The sequence below is a fragment of the Scomber japonicus genome, chromosome 5 (genome assembly GCF_027409825.1).
Source record: "Scomber japonicus isolate fScoJap1 chromosome 5, fScoJap1.pri, whole genome shotgun sequence".
NCBI lineage: Eukaryota > Metazoa > Chordata > Actinopteri > Scombriformes > Scombridae > Scomber > Scomber japonicus.
In genome coordinates this window covers 29450423-29466130 of record NC_070582.1, presented here as the reverse complement: position 1 = coordinate 29466130, position 15708 = coordinate 29450423, and the positions used below count along the sequence as shown (strand labels likewise).

The following is a 15708-nucleotide window of genomic DNA, read 5'->3' as shown; positions in this document are numbered from 1 at the left end:
AGACCTCTCAAATGAGTCATGGCATTAAAAGCATCTCGGGAATGTAGGTTATTGCGTATATCAGCCTATGATACAGCTCATTGTGCATTCCTGCTATTTAGAGTAAAAACCCTACACTAATCAGTTATATAATTTGTTGGACTTCGAAGCATTCATTCACTCATTCAGTCTCTGTGTACAGCAGGCACGCCGCTGCGCCTCGGGAGCGAGCTGGCATGCATTGACGTCAGACGGAAGCTGGCTGGACACACACACACACACGCGCGCCTATGTACGTGCATGCGCGCGCACGGGATGTTCTCGCGTTTTTGTTTTTTTTTTTTGCGACGCGAGCGCGCGGCCAGTCACAGAGCTCGAGAGAGAGAGAGCGAGAGACTCCGGAGTGAATTGAGACGAGCAGTCATGAGTAAAGTATGCGCACACATGGACGGAGAACATGGAGTATTATGAAAGAAAGAGAGAGAGAGGGAGAGAAAGAGAGAGAGAAGCGCTTGACATCTACTCCGTTTGAATTCAGACCGCTGTCACTACCAGCAGCTCGCAGCTTTGGGATATATCTGCAGGATATTTGCACAACAATGGTAAGTTTAGCTCCGACGTTATACTGTGTTTTTTCATAGCTTGCCTGTCCGGTCCGGGGGACGCTGTATGTTCCTGTGGTGCTGTCAGTGTCAGTGAGTGATTCGGAGGTGTTGAGCAGCAGCCAGCAGGATGACTACATACGTATGTGCCAACTCGGGACTGCAGCTGAGGCCAAGTAGAGAACAGCTGGCCTTTAACACTAGTGTAGCAGCCCGTGGGCAACGTTACGCATGCTTCTCAATCAGATGAATACATAAAAAAGTGGACAGCCAGGAATATCAACGCATATTAACACGGTGAGGCCTTCTAGTGTTCACTAATGAGAGGGGCTTTTAAACATGTTTGTGAAAAGGCTCCTGCTGTCTTTAATGATGCTGCCATGGTGATAAATAAGTGATGATGATGATGTTGTTGATGAAGTATTAATGATGTCTATTTAGAAGGGCGAGCGTGATGAAGAAAATAATGAAGTTGTCAGTGGTGATTGCATTGATGATGATGATGATGATGATGATGATAGTGATTGTGATGGAGCTGATGAACTTGTTACCCTTGGGAAGATGATGATGACATCATCAGATCTAATGCCACGGTCTGACCCTCTTAGCCAAACTAATGACACACAAACACAAAGGTGCACACACACACACATACACAGACATACATTATGGTTTCTTGTTACAGTATTGATTGTGCGTGCCATTTGTGCTGGATGAGTGTTATTTGAGATGGAGCCAAACACGGTGTCCTCCACCTCACAGACAATAAAAGAATATTTTACTCTCTGCTGCTCTCACTGCACCACGGTCCTGTGATCTGCTCTCCGTTACTTTATTTCAACTTGTTCTGCCTATTTCTGATCAGTTAAAAGATGGGAAATATTCTATTTATGGTTCAGTGCCTGATGGGATGAGGAATTAGCAGCAGCTGACCTCATCTAAAGCCCTTTTTCCTCTGGGCCAAAGGCCAAAATTATCAACACGGTCATTTTGACTCATTGTTTTGTCTTTTCTTTTGTCCTGCCAGGCCATTCACCAGCAGTGAGGAAGACTTTTATCCTCAACCCCCCTTCCTCCCTTTGTCCCTGACACCTTGACACGACAATTTTACATCTGCTTCTTACTCATATCACTCGCTCCATCTTCTTGAAGCGTTTCCATTTCAACTCCTCCTCCTCTCCCCCATACCCTTCAACCCTTATTTTTATTTCAAACATGGATTCCTCTGGAGATATAACCTCGGCCCAGGATGGACATGCTGAGCTCAGGGCCAGCCCCGGTCGCTATGATCTCAGCGGACTGTACCATCTGGGTCGGACGTTGGGCAGGGGCCACTTTGCGGTGGTCAAACTGGCTCGTCAGATCAACACTGGGCAGTTGGTTGCCGTCAAGATGATCGACAAGACAAAACTTGATGTCATGGCAACAAGCCACCTCTTACAGGAAGTGAGGTAAATAACTTCTGAGTGAAAAGCAGAAGTAGCTTTTTTTGGAAGTAAATGTTTTAATGGGATTTCAAACAGACAGACAGACTGATTTTAAACTCTGAATAGCTCCAACAGAAGCCTGTGTGTGATCCATCTGAACAAAAAGAGAAAGCTCTGTCTAAATAAAAAAAGTGCCCTGAAGGAGTTTCACCACTCACAGTATCCTCATTTAAAAATCTATAAAAAGCTGATACTTCCTCCGTTAATTAACCGTCATCACTAATTATTTTCAGGTGCATGAGGCTGGTGCAGCATCCCAACGTGGTTCGCCTCTACGAGGTCATCGACACACCCACCACCCTCTACCTGGTCATGGAGCTGGCTGAGGGGGGTGACCTCTACGACTACATCCTGCGCCACGAGGGAGGCGTGGCCGAAGAAACCGCCAAGCGTCATTTTGCCCAGATCGTGCGCGCTGTGGCGTACTGCCATCAGCTCCACGTGGTGCACCGGGACCTGAAGCCAGAGAATGTGGTGTTCTTTCCCCAGCAGGGGGCCGTGAAGCTGACGGACTTTGGGTTCAGCAATTTATTCCAACCGGGGATGATGTTGGCCACCAGCTGCGGGTCACTGGCGTACTCGGCTCCAGAGATTCTACTGGGGGAAGAGTACGATGCTCCAGCTGTGGGTAAGAAACAGAACAATTGAAGTGAAAATGAAGTTTTGGCCTAAATAAACAAGCACGTGCAGGCTTCAAGTCATGCAAATTTAACTGTGCTGTTGACAATAATAGAACAAACATGCAGATGTTTCATTAAAATTGGAGCCTGAGGTCATATGTAACATCCATCATATGAAACACTGCATCTGAGTTTAAATCTACTTTAGCACAATTAATGCAATTCAGTTATTGTACTGAGAAGAAAACAACAAATCTCAGCTGTTCTGTATCACAATCCTCATCAGCAGTCGTCATGGGAATAGTAGATGCCATTTTTTTTGGAGGATTTATCCCTTTTGTTGGCTTTAAAATACCCTCTTGACCTTTTGAAACAGCATTTTAGAAAGCTGTCCTTCTCAGTGGCTGTTCTGAGAGCTTTTGATTATATCACACTACTCTCATCAGCAGGTGAGGCCACATTAGATCAGATTAGTAAGATATGGTCTTTTTTATTTTTTTATTTTTTATTTTTGTAAGCCGCTGTCTCCCAAGGTCAAAAAGAAACAAAACTAGACAAAATTGCACGATTATGTGTTTGGCACAGCAACAACAAACTGCTAAATTCATGTGGCAAATTCAGCTGTAGGGCTGCCATGTTTGTGTTTGTACCTTTGTGCATGAGCACATGTGTTTATGGGCTCATTACTTTCACTCTGTGTGTCTGTGTGTCTGTGTGTGTGTGTGTGTGTGTGTGTGTGTATGTGAGTGTTTGTGTGTGTGTCTGTGTGGCCATATTTGTCCCCTTGACCCTATGTGTCTATGTGTGTTACCTTGTGTATTTAAATGTGTGATCCTGTTCTATTTTTCCTTTCATATGTATGTGCTTGTAAGTGTTTGTGCCAGTGTGAATGAATTGTATGGATTTGTGTGTGTGTGCGTGTGTGTGTATGTGCAAAGGATTAGTGTCTGTATCTGGGTCAGTCTAGGAAAGCCAGTCAGTCATGAGCCAACTGGGCACGTTCAGCAGTGGAACCAAACACTGCAGCTCACCACTGGCCTCTCACACTGCACAGCAAGCATTTGTGTGTGTGTGTGTGTGTGTGTGTGTGTGTGTGTGTGTGTGTATGTGTGTGTGTGTGTGTGTGTGTGTGTGTGTGTGTGTGTGTGTGTGTGTGTGTGTGTGTGTGTGTGTGTGAGAGAGAGAGCTAAACACAGAGATAGATAACAGAAAGAGAAAGTAGCATACATCCCAGTTTATCCATAGTCATGTGGTCCACATGACCATAGGTGAGGCAGGCAGATGGATTGGGGGATTTAACGTTATAGAAACAGAATCAGAGGGATTTCTTATGAGAGGGGGGTGGGGGGTGGCGTGGGCACAGTATATCCGCTTCAGGGAGGTTGGTGGTCCTATCTGCTAAGCTGGACTAGCCTGCATTTTGGCAGGGATTGGACGCTATTTATTCCGGTGACTACAAATGCATCTGCACTGAATACAAATGCGTCTCAACTGGAATTAGAAGCTGTTTTATATAGAAGGACATCAGGGGTTTTGCAGTTGCTCTTACATATCCTGCAATCTTGTCCTGAGTTTGATTATTAGAATGAATATTTTCAAACTAAGAACATGACATAAATACGAAAGGGTGTGGCGGTGAAGAAACACTGCTCACATGCATCCATATAAGTTGTGAGTTGCATTTGTTTCCTTTTTTCATGTTAGTTCCTGTTTCTAAAAGCGACACACGGATGGCGTCTATTTAAATGCCTTTTATTACATCCTCCAAGACGGTTTTCTGCTTCACTTCAACCGAAGTGCACTTTTCTGTTCTACTCCAACATGACTCAACCTTTAGATGCCACGATTATGTCATCACTTCGATAGAAATGTACACTTCTGTCACCCACGCCCACAAATGTGTGTATGTGTATGTGTATGTGTTTGTGTGTGTGTGTGTGCTAATCCAGAGCTGCACAGAGGAAGACATGTCCCTCAGTGATCTCAGCTTAGTAAGGTGACTCATAAACCTCTCTATACAAACACACACACACACACACACACACACACACACAGAGACACACACACACTAACACTAACACTCACACACACACATAGGCTCCTCTGTGTGTGTTTGATATTTCTGTCTCGTATAAACAGGCTGCTGTTTAATTCACTGTTCCTTCACTGTTGGGAGTCCTGCAGTATACATGTGTGCTCTGTTTGAGGACAGTGTGTATGTGTTTTTGCGTGTGTGTGTGTGTTTGATGATAGTCATATGATGCAGGGAAGAGACAGGAAGGTCTACAGGGCCTCTTGCCTTTGACAAAGATAAACACTGCCAAAGTTACATAAGATCTGCTCATTACTGTGGGCATGCATGTGTGGACAGTTTTTGAGGTCTAAGTGCTCACGTCAGGTTCACTGACGAGAAAATGATTTGAAATCATTTGGCTACATGGAATTAAATGAAAGCACCTGGTTTGTCATAGATAGGAGACAATAAATTCTAGTGTATCAGTGAATGTGTGTCAATTATTGGTGAGTTATGGCAGAGAAGTTTTGCTTGGCTGTAAAGATACACAAAATGTCAGATAAGAAGAGAGGAAAACCCACATTAGTGGAGTATGTTACGTGCAGCAGGAACTTCTGCATTTAAGACTTATTTGTGTGTCAGCTGCACACTGTAAACAGCATAGTGTGTGATTTTGACTATTTTGTTGTTTTGTGATCTAATTGTCTTATTTGCTTGTTAGATCACTTTTAGAGTTTTTATTGCAGCTGAAATGTTATGTGGTAAAATCAAATTTGCTCCCTAAACTCGTCTAAAAACAGCAAATAGCAGTTCATTTAAGAGCATTTACAGGATGTTTTATTCAAAATTAGTCTGACACACCGAGTTCAAGTTGGGTTACAGCGCCTTGATGTGCTGTCCGACGTCCGCAAAGTGTCCACAACTTGTCCACAACGTGTCAAACATTAAAGCACAGCAAAAAGTTTCATTTAGAATTCTACGCCTGGTCTAGGGCAGGCTGCCTCATGGTACACCACTCATTTCTCTGCTCGAGGGTGGAGAGTGTCGGTTGTTTGTTACTGGACGGGAAGAAGCACATGAAATGATGAAAAGTTTCACAGATAAAACCTCTTTGTCAGTGTTTTCATATCAACCTGAAGGCTGTTGGATTTTTTATAAGAACAACTACTTCTCTAAAGCTCGCAAAGCCAAGATCCAACACGCTGTCTCTATGTGCGTGTTGGAAATAATAACAATGCTGCAGACATAAAGGGGCAATACTCCAAATAACTGCTTTTTGTGTGTGCTGCTTCTTTCGTGTGTAAAAAGGGGCACACCACCAATTTTACACATAAAAACCAGTTTACTTGTCAAGGTAATACTCAGCTTTTGAAAGCAATTATATTATGTCCTCTGTGGCTCTGAGGAAGACGTCTGAAGTAGGACAAAATTATTTTGATGATGTCATCAGGTTTATCTCACACTGAGTTTAAAGAATTTAAAATTTTAATTGAAAGTCTGCATTACAAACTGAAGGCATTGAGTTTGAAAGATCTTGACATTTACCAGCCATTAACAGTCTAACAAAGGATTCTATGAAATTGCATTAGGATCCAGTCATCATCCAGTCACTTGGAGCTAAAATTCATAATATCCTATCCTCAGCTGCATTGATTAGACAATTATTTTTTTTAAATTGGTCTTAAGTAAGTCCCCCAACTTTATAAGATGTACTGAATTTAAACCTTTAAATCTGACAAAAAAATCTTACAAACCTATCACTGTTATTTGAAGAAAGTGAACAAATATCAAATCCATGAAGCTGGATTGATTCCTGAGATATACCGGTGCTTTCACAAAGATTTAAAGTGAAGATAAAACAGCCATAGTGATGCCTGTATGAAAACAAAAATACACCTCTGCATGCACGCTACATTTATGTACAATCATTCTCTTCCCTTCTCTATCAAGATCATTACATCAGCGTTAATAGGAGGTAATCATATTAGAAAAATGAAATATATCAAGATTATGAGGGAAAATGGCTTCATAATTGGTCCAGTTTATGTGAAGCACTATATTTGATCAGTCCCTGATGACGTAAATGCACCTTTTAATAAGTGAAGAGCATGCAGTGAGTGCTGGGATACTCCGGTTTTGCCTTCCAAATGTGGTCAAAAAAAGGTTGCATTTCTTGTATGAACTTGGAGGAGCAGTTGGAGTAACATGGCTTTATTGACCCCTTATGACGTATTTGGCCTTGAAATGCGGACTTCAAAAGAGACAGCCTCTGGAAAGGGCCACATCCGGGCCACGGACCCACGATCAGTCGCCTTGGGACCCAGTCCCAGTGTGACAGATCCTGGATCTTATCTCAGTTATAGTTAAAATTATTTTCTTGTCTAGATTCAGCCTATCCACATCTGGTTTATATGTGCTGTGTGTGCTTTTGTGTGTGTAGTTCATGTTTGTGCTGTCAGCAGTCCACTAATGCATGGTGAGAATGTGCGATATTCCCCAGCGAGCAGAGAAAAGTACACTCCCAGCACTCAGTGGCTTCTCCTCCCTGTTGCATAACACTTGTCTACACAGGAATGAGCGTGCTCATGAGCGTGCATGTTAGTACATTGTATGAGGAGAACTGAGGGCTGTTGTTTAGACCATCATGAGTGTAATGTGGGACAATGGTTGAATGTTTATAACACATGGGACTGGTACATGTGGGAATGCAACTATACATACTGTATGGATCCTTATCACATTGTGAAAGAGCACATTGAATCTTATCTAGGAAGGATATTGCAATAAAACTAAGTTATTTATGGAAGTTTATTTGCCATTAGGGGAGAGTCTTAACAATTTCACTGTAGTTTTAGGAAGCTACAAAATTATCCAGTACAATAAAGATCTGTATCTGGAAACTTGTGCATAGTGAATTATTACATGGGATATTATAAATCAATAAGTACAAATAAAGTATAAAATATTCATAACAGGTTTGAATTAGCAATGATGCTGCATTCTTAATACCTAATGCTACTTACATAAACACTCAGGATGTTAATGTTGACATTTTCTAAATACATGTAGAAAATTAGATTTCTTTGATCAACTTAAACAAGATTAAGCATCTACAGCCATGCTAGCAGCTCTGTGAAGTTGTACCATGGATGTATAAGAGCTGGATATGACTCCGCTGCGTAGCCATTAGCGAATTTTCCCCAGTGGTCACTCGTGGTATTGCAATGAAAAATTCCCCTGCAGCCCAATACATTTGATACATGGAGGTTTTATATTGGTAAAAACTTCCTCGAGCCGTAAAAAGCTATTTAAAAATCTGTGACATCATAACAATTTAAAGTCTATAGACCGGGTTGGGGTTACACTTCTGCGCATATTCAGTGGGCAGCATGATATGGAAGTAAACCTGGAAGCTAGAAGCTTTTTTGGGCGTATGTGCTTATAAGACTGAATAGACACAAAGATAAGATCAACAAACCGGCGTTGCTTCCCACAGAGCCACATGCAAAACGTGTAAAAGAAATCAATAGCTGTGAGAAAACACCAAATGTGTGAAGACAGCTTAAAAAAACATTAAGTGACAAGTCAGCACTTTCTGGAGGGTGGTGCTTCCTGTAAAGTTATACAGAGAAAAAAACGTATTCTGATTCTGAACAATCTCCTTTTCAACTACTCAGGGAACTTTTGTGACATGAGCAGATGCAGCACTTTATTAGATATAAGATGTGGATTTATTACATCACAGTTAACATTCAGTGTGAACAGAGTGTTGCAGTGTTCCTCTGCCCGGTGTTTGCGAGAAACAGAAAAAGAAGAGACAAGAACAGAGAGAGAAGGACAGCAAGATTATTCTCAGAATAGCACAACACCATAACAAGCCCTCTGTTTGTTATGGCCTTCAGCCTTCAGCTCCCTTTCCTCTGCATGCGTGTGCGTGTTTCCTTGAACCGGCCACAGTGTTCTCGCCTGGTTCATGAGGACAAGAGAGTGGAGGAGGGGTAGTAGGACAAGGGGAAGGAAAGGAAAGGGAGGAGACGGGAAAAGAACACACTGTCATCGCAGTCGGTCAGCACCAGGAAGCCTGGATCTGTGTGTGTGTGTGTGTGTGTGTGTGTGTGTGTGTGTGTGTGTTTCAGTCGGAGGTCAAGAACACCATTCCAGACGTGTTCAGCTTAGACACGTAAACCGGACATCCAGCTGTTACACATCTACTTTCCTTTCATTTAGTTATTTCATACATTGAAGAATAAGTCTGACCTCCTATCCTCGTGTAACACTCAGCAGGGGAGGCCGTTCTGTGTCTTACCCTGACCTCTGACCTCCCTGTGGAGGATGTGGAGGAGGCGCGAGAGAGAAAATAGAACTTCCACACTGGGACCTGTAATTGAAGAAAATCTGATTTTCAGGAGACAAAAAAAAAATGTTGTTGATGTTTTCAATTAGGAAATCTTTTTAAATATTGAACATGAGGTTCACAGCATGCTAAATCTGATCAGAGAGCAGAGGGATTTCAGGCTATTTTAATGCCAGAGACGAATTGCTATTTAAGGCTAAGTTTTGTGCTTTTGTGTGTGTGTTCCAGATATCTGGTCTCTTGGGGTGATCCTGTACATGTTGGTGTGTGGAGTCCCTCCCTTCCAGGAAACCAATGACAGTGAGACTCTGGTCATGATTCTGGACTGTCGCTACTCCGTCCCCGAACATGTTTCAGACGACTGCAGAGAGTGAGTACTGATGAATGATAGTGTGGCGCAACCATAGCATCAAGGTTCCTCTCTGAGCAGCTTCAGAATAAAAATATTTTGTTATTCTTGGACATTTACTGTGTTGATTGTAAATTGATTCTTCATTTAAAGGCATTCTCTCAATCAGAGACTTTCTGCTGTAGAATAGATGTGGTGTGTCACACTATATAAGGAGCCGCTGACCGCAAAATTATCTCATTAGCGTGCGTATCGGTGGATAATTTTAGTGTCCTAGTTGTCAGAGGCTTCTCCAGTCTGCTGCAAATACAGCTCTGGCATGCAACAACAAGTCGTTTTCATTTCATTAATACAAGAATATCTGTGTTCATGAACTTTGAACTTTATTACGATCTTGTTAGACACACGAGCACACTCCTGGAACAAAATACAACTCACACTTACTTGCGTCTTCTCACATAATCTTCACTCCTGGCACCTCCAACACAAGCACACACAGTCCTCACAGTGCTCACAGGACGGCAGCATTTGTTTGTTGTCCGCTGCAGTTTTGGAGAGTGAACATTAATGTGAGATAAAAACATAAAAACACAGTGTTCCAGATCATTTCATAGTCATTTTTTTTCAAAATCCCCAGATCAAAGGAAAAAGTAGATGGTAGGCGAGGATTTTATCATTATCAATTTATTCCATTCAGTTCAAGTGCTATGAAAATCCAAATGTGTGTAGGTTGTCTAGACAGTGCCGCAAGCTTTTCTATTTGTGACCCAATTTTAATGATTCATGTCCTCAGTTGGAACATGTGGGCAACAATCAGGGTTGGAAAGTGACTCAGATAGATTTAACACATTGGCGGTTTTGTGTTTTAATGGGATTTGTTGCCAATAACAACCAAGTTTGTCGGTGTGATACAAATTGCAAAAACAGGAGCAGTGCAGCATTCATGTTTAAAGACACTAAAATATCTACTTGCTGTTCTTGTTCTGAATGAACGCCTTTATACACTCATTACCAGTTCTTCTCTGTTCAGCGGCGGTGGTTAGGAGGCATTATGCGTAAATACCCTCAACCAAGTGGTTTGTTAGATCCTCCTTGGCTGCAAACACATCCCGGAACATCTCACCCAGTACTTGTCATATGACTTAGCCCTCGGTCATATGATGGTGTGTTTTTACTTCAGGAAAGGAGCAGCGTAGAACAGAACAACCTTCTGGACATTGAAAACTGAACATGTCGAGATGTTTCACTAACAGATACATCTAATGTTCGCAAAGATCTAAATCAGGTTATTCTATGTCAAGTCGGATGCTTTGATTGCAGATCATTAAAATGTGATGCAAACAAACTGGCCGCTCCATAAAATAATAACTCTCTCTCTTTTTCCTGTCAGACTCATCTCCAGCATGCTCCAGAAGGATCCATCTCTCCGTGCCTCGCTCGAGGAGATCGAGGGTCACCACTGGCTGCAAGGGCTGGATAACGCCCTTCTCAGCCCAGAGGCTCCGCCCCACTGGCTTTCAGGGGCCCTCTCTCCCAGCTCTCCACGCTTAGGAGTGCCTGAGTGTGGGGACCTGCTCGCTGCGAGGCCCCCATCTCAGCTGGCTTTCCCTGGGACTTGGCAGCCCAGCCTCAGCTACACCCTCCGTCCACCTCTGATTGAGGAGCCTCCTGTCACAAAGAACCTCCCGGCATTACAGCAGATCTGTGAGGAGGAGGAAGAAGAAGAGGAGGAGGAAGGGGTTGAGGAGGGCAGTTTGGCAAAAGAGGGTGAAGGTTTGGTGTTATCTTTGTTAGTAGAAGAGCCGGAGGAAGAAGCTGAGGAGATGCTTGATGGAGCAGATGATCCAGAGTGCAGGAAAGAGAAAGAAATATTGGAGGAGGAAGAGGAGGATAAAGCAGAGGTTGAGATGGAAACAGAGAAAGAAGACAGTGAGGGTGTGATTTCAGACCAACCTGTCAGTCATGGAGACAATTCTGTCAGTCAGAGTCCTGAAATCCCACCATCATCTCTGCCTGGTTTGGGGGTCCCGTGCTGTCAGGGACAGCCAGACTCCATTAGCTCAGAGGGAAGAGAAGACGGGGAGACAGAACCCAACAACAACACCAACAAACTTCCTCTTCTCCCTGAATCCGTCTCTTCTGTCCCCTCCATGCCCGATCCCTTTGTTAGCCTCAGCCTGAACGAGAAAGAAGCTCAAAAGACAGAACAGGAAGGAAAACAAGACGAGAGGACGGAGAAAAGCGGGAGAGATGACCTCTCAACAGACAGATCTCAACCCCACAATGCACTGGGGGCTCGTGATGAGGCTGCTCAAAGGGTAGAGACAGGAAAACGGCACAGCTTAAAGCTGCGCGAGAGACTCTTTCAGTTCCCTCTGTGTGAAAAAGCTCTGGCCTTCAACATACCGGCACACAACAAACCCAAGATCCTCCCGCTGGCTCAGTACAACTGCTGCCATGTGCTATAAGTGGAGCCAGCCTGGGTGCTACATGTGTTGTGCTGCTGGCTCACTTGGGACACGCAGGCTGTTTAGCAGTCAGCAGGCAGCCAGCTACACAGCACAAACCTTGTGAAGTGGCAAATTGCTGAACTCCCCGCGCTGAGCCTTGCTGCCACACGGACCTTTAGGCACAGGAGCAAAGGCCTTCAGCATGCAGATACAAAGTGTACAGGGTTGGACGTCTAAGGCTTCATACATACAGACACTCGGTTCTAGCATCGTGCTCATGTAATAAACATTGTGTCAAGCTAGAGTTTGTGTACAGCACAGTAGTTTTGAGACGTAGTAGAAACTCATCCATTTGCTGCTGTGTACAGGAGCAGGTGTGTTCAATATGTAGCTCAGTAGGAACAATACTGGACCTACAGGTGGTGAGACTGAAGAGAGGGACTTTATATACAGGGGGTCAAGGAGACATAATTAGTGCAACAGTTTATTACTGAAATAAGCTATAGTCTGTTTTGTGTGTTTAAAAGGTGCCTACTGCGATTAATGGATTTCATACTGTATGTGGCAACTGTCACCTGGTTCTGACTGTAAAAAGTCGAAAAGCTCTAAAAGTCAGAATGTGTTAGCACTCAGTAGATCCATGACTATGATCATATTTGATATTATATGGATTAGAATAAACTTTGAACCAGCTTCTGCTACAGAGTAGCACTCATTTCCTCTTCCCTTTGCACAACCTGCTTTTCTCATTGTTTGAAAGCTATTAATATAAGCTCTTATAATGAAAGACTGAGACTGTTATATGATCTGATTTGAGATATGATATATGATATGATATGATATACTGTATAATATATATGCCTAAGATTGAGATGCATATATGATTTTCTGTCCTCTTAATCCTAAAGTCTTATTCATTTGATGGCTTGTCCTAACATACTATATAATAATGTTGATAGGATCATTGACCATTGATTGGGATGCAGGTCTTCCGTTGTATTTGAAGTGCTTATTTTTAATTCTACTAAACATTTTAATAACATTTGATCATACAGTTTTATTTTGGATGTACAGATATAAAAACATATGAAGTATCTTGATTTTTTTATAATGGCAAAGACTCATCCTTAGGGGAGATGTTTGACTTGCATGTTATTACTGTTATTTATCACAATATACCTCCATGTGTCTTGAATCTGACAGGACATTGTTCTTGTGTAACTGTAAATACCTTGAGGTAACCCACTGAATGATGAATTGCACACAGTATGACTACTGCAGCTAGAGTAGCTTTCTACAAGTATTTTGGGACGGATAGATTTCTTGACCATTTTAACCAAATGTCAGTGACGTGACGGGGTAACAGAGGATTCTCTCCATATGGTTTTATTTAGCTATATAATGCCTCTGTGTGTTTCTATATTTTCATGTACACACTGTATATGTTCTCAAGAAGAAGTGTAAAGTTTTGTAAAGGAACAGAAGGCCAAAGCTGTACAATAAGCTACATTTTTCCCCTCATAGTTCAGCAAACAGAGCTTAATCCTGTCCATCACTGCAGCATCAGGGTACAACAAATTGGATTTTTAACTTAGGACCTGTGAGCAGATATTCTCTGTCTATATAAGGAGCGGATGTCACGTGAAATCTGATTATCGCTCATATTTCATCAGCCACGGGAGCATAAAATCTGTGCAGAAGAGGGATAAAATCCCATTATTTGTTTGTGTGTGATTGCAGCCTGTCTCTCCCCAGTGTGTCTGTGTCTACTGACCTGCATTGTAACTATAGGACCACGTCTCTATTGGAGCCATGAACTTATTTTTCTGTATTTATTTATTAAAATGGATTAAATCAACAGCATGAACATGTACCGTGTCTTGATTTCACAAAACAGATCCTGCGGATATAACTATGAAAATCACTCCTCAGTATTAAATACAGACATTATTCTACAGTAGATGTTTGTCCGGTCCAAATTCCACATATAATTCACATTTATTTGCAGCATGATGTATAAGTGCTGCAGTCAGTGACATGATCAAACACTCAGTGAAGTTCTCAATGAAACGGAAGGAAATGGAACTTTTGCATGACTTTGTTGTTGTTGTTGTTGTTGTTGTCAAGGCAACATATCTTATAGGTTATATCACATAATATTATATGATAATATTAGTATTTAATATGTTATTAATGAATTTATACATGTATTTATTTATTCTAAGTTTTTCTGCCGGACATTTTGGCCATTGATATTTGAATCTGCCGGCCAATTACATGTTATACCGGCCAATAGCCGGCATATACTGGCTAAGATAAACCCTGATCCACACATTGATCTCATAAAGGTAAGGCTATAGCCTTACAGTACTTAGATGTAGACGAATCAGTTGTGATTTTATGAGTCATCTACACATTGATCTCATCAAAGTAAGGCTATAGCCTTACTGCAGCCCCTACATCTAAGTAAGGCTACATTGATCTCATCAAGGTAAGCCTTACTTAGATGCAGGGGTTATAATAAGGATGTAGCCTTACTTAGATGTAGACTAATCAGTTGTTGTGATTTTATGAGTCATCCACTCATTGATGTCATCAATGTAAGACTATAGCCTTACTTAGATGTAGGGGCTGTACTAAGGCTGTAGCCTCACCTAAATGTAGGCTAATCAGTTTTTGTGATTTTATGAGTCATCCACACATTGATCTCATCAAGGTAAGATGTAGGGGCTGTAGTAAGGCTATAGCCTTATGTAGATGTAGACTAATCAGTTGTTGTGATTTTATGAGCCATCCACACATTGATCTCATCAATTGATCTCATCAATGTAAGGCTATAGCTTTACTTAGATGTAGACTAATCAGATGTTGTGATTTTATGAGTCATCCACACATTGATCTCATCAAGGTAAGGCTATAGCCTTACTTAGATGTAGGGGCTGTAGTTAGGCTATAGCCTTACTTCGATGTAGGGGCTGTAGTACGGCTATAGCCTTACTTGGATGTAGACTAATCAGATGTTGTGATTTTATGAGTCATCCACACATTGATCTCATCAAGGTAAGGCTATAGCCTTACTTAGATTTAGACTAATCAGTTGTTGTGATTTTATGAGTCATCCACACATTGATCTCATCAAGGTAAGGCTATAGCCTTACTTAGATGTAGACTAATCAGTTGTTGTGATATTATGAGTCATCCACACATTGATCTCATCAAGGTAAGGCTATAGCCTTACTTAGATTTAGACTAATCAGTTGTTGTGATTTTATGAGTCATCCACACATTGATCTCATCAAGGTAAGGCTATAGCCTTACTTAGATGTAGACTAATCAGTTGTTGTGATATTATGAGTCATCCACACATTGATCTCATCAAGGTAAGGCCATAGCCTTACTTATATGTAGGGGTTGTACTAAGGCTATAGCCTTACTTAGACATAGACTAATCTGTTGTTGTGATTTTATGAGTCATCCACACATTGATCTCATCAAGGTAAAGTTATAGCTTTACTTAGATGTAGGAGCTGTAGTAAGGCTATAGCCTTACTTAAATGTAGACTAATAAGTTGTTGTGATTTTATGAGTCATCCACACATTGATCTCATCAAGGTAAGGCTTTTGCCTTACTTAGATGTAGGGACTGTAGTTAGGCTATAGCCTTACTTAGATGTAGGGGCTTTAGTAAGGTTATAGCCTTACTTAGATGTAGACTAATCAGTTGTGATTTTATGAGTCATCCACACACTAATCTCATCAAGGTAAGGCTATAGCCTTACTTAGATGCAGGGGCTATAATAAGGCTGTAGCCTCACTTAGATGTAGGCTAATCAATTGTTGTGATTTTATGAGT

The 15708-nt window shown here is 41.8% G+C and overlaps 1 protein-coding gene across 1 annotated transcript; it reads left to right on the top strand.

Moving 5' to 3' along the window:
- Positions 1-454: 454 nt before the first annotated feature.
- snrkb (SNF related kinase b) lies at positions 455-12891 on the top strand. The gene is made up of 5 exons (XM_053319234.1): positions 455-581; positions 1609-2032; positions 2302-2696; positions 9285-9426; positions 10796-12891. The coding sequence occupies exons 2-5, from the start codon at positions 1797-1799 to the stop codon at positions 11871-11873; spliced, it is 1851 nt and encodes a 616-aa protein (XP_053175209.1). The 5' UTR covers positions 455-581; positions 1609-1796; the 3' UTR covers positions 11874-12891.
- Positions 12892-15708: the final 2817 nt, after the last annotated feature.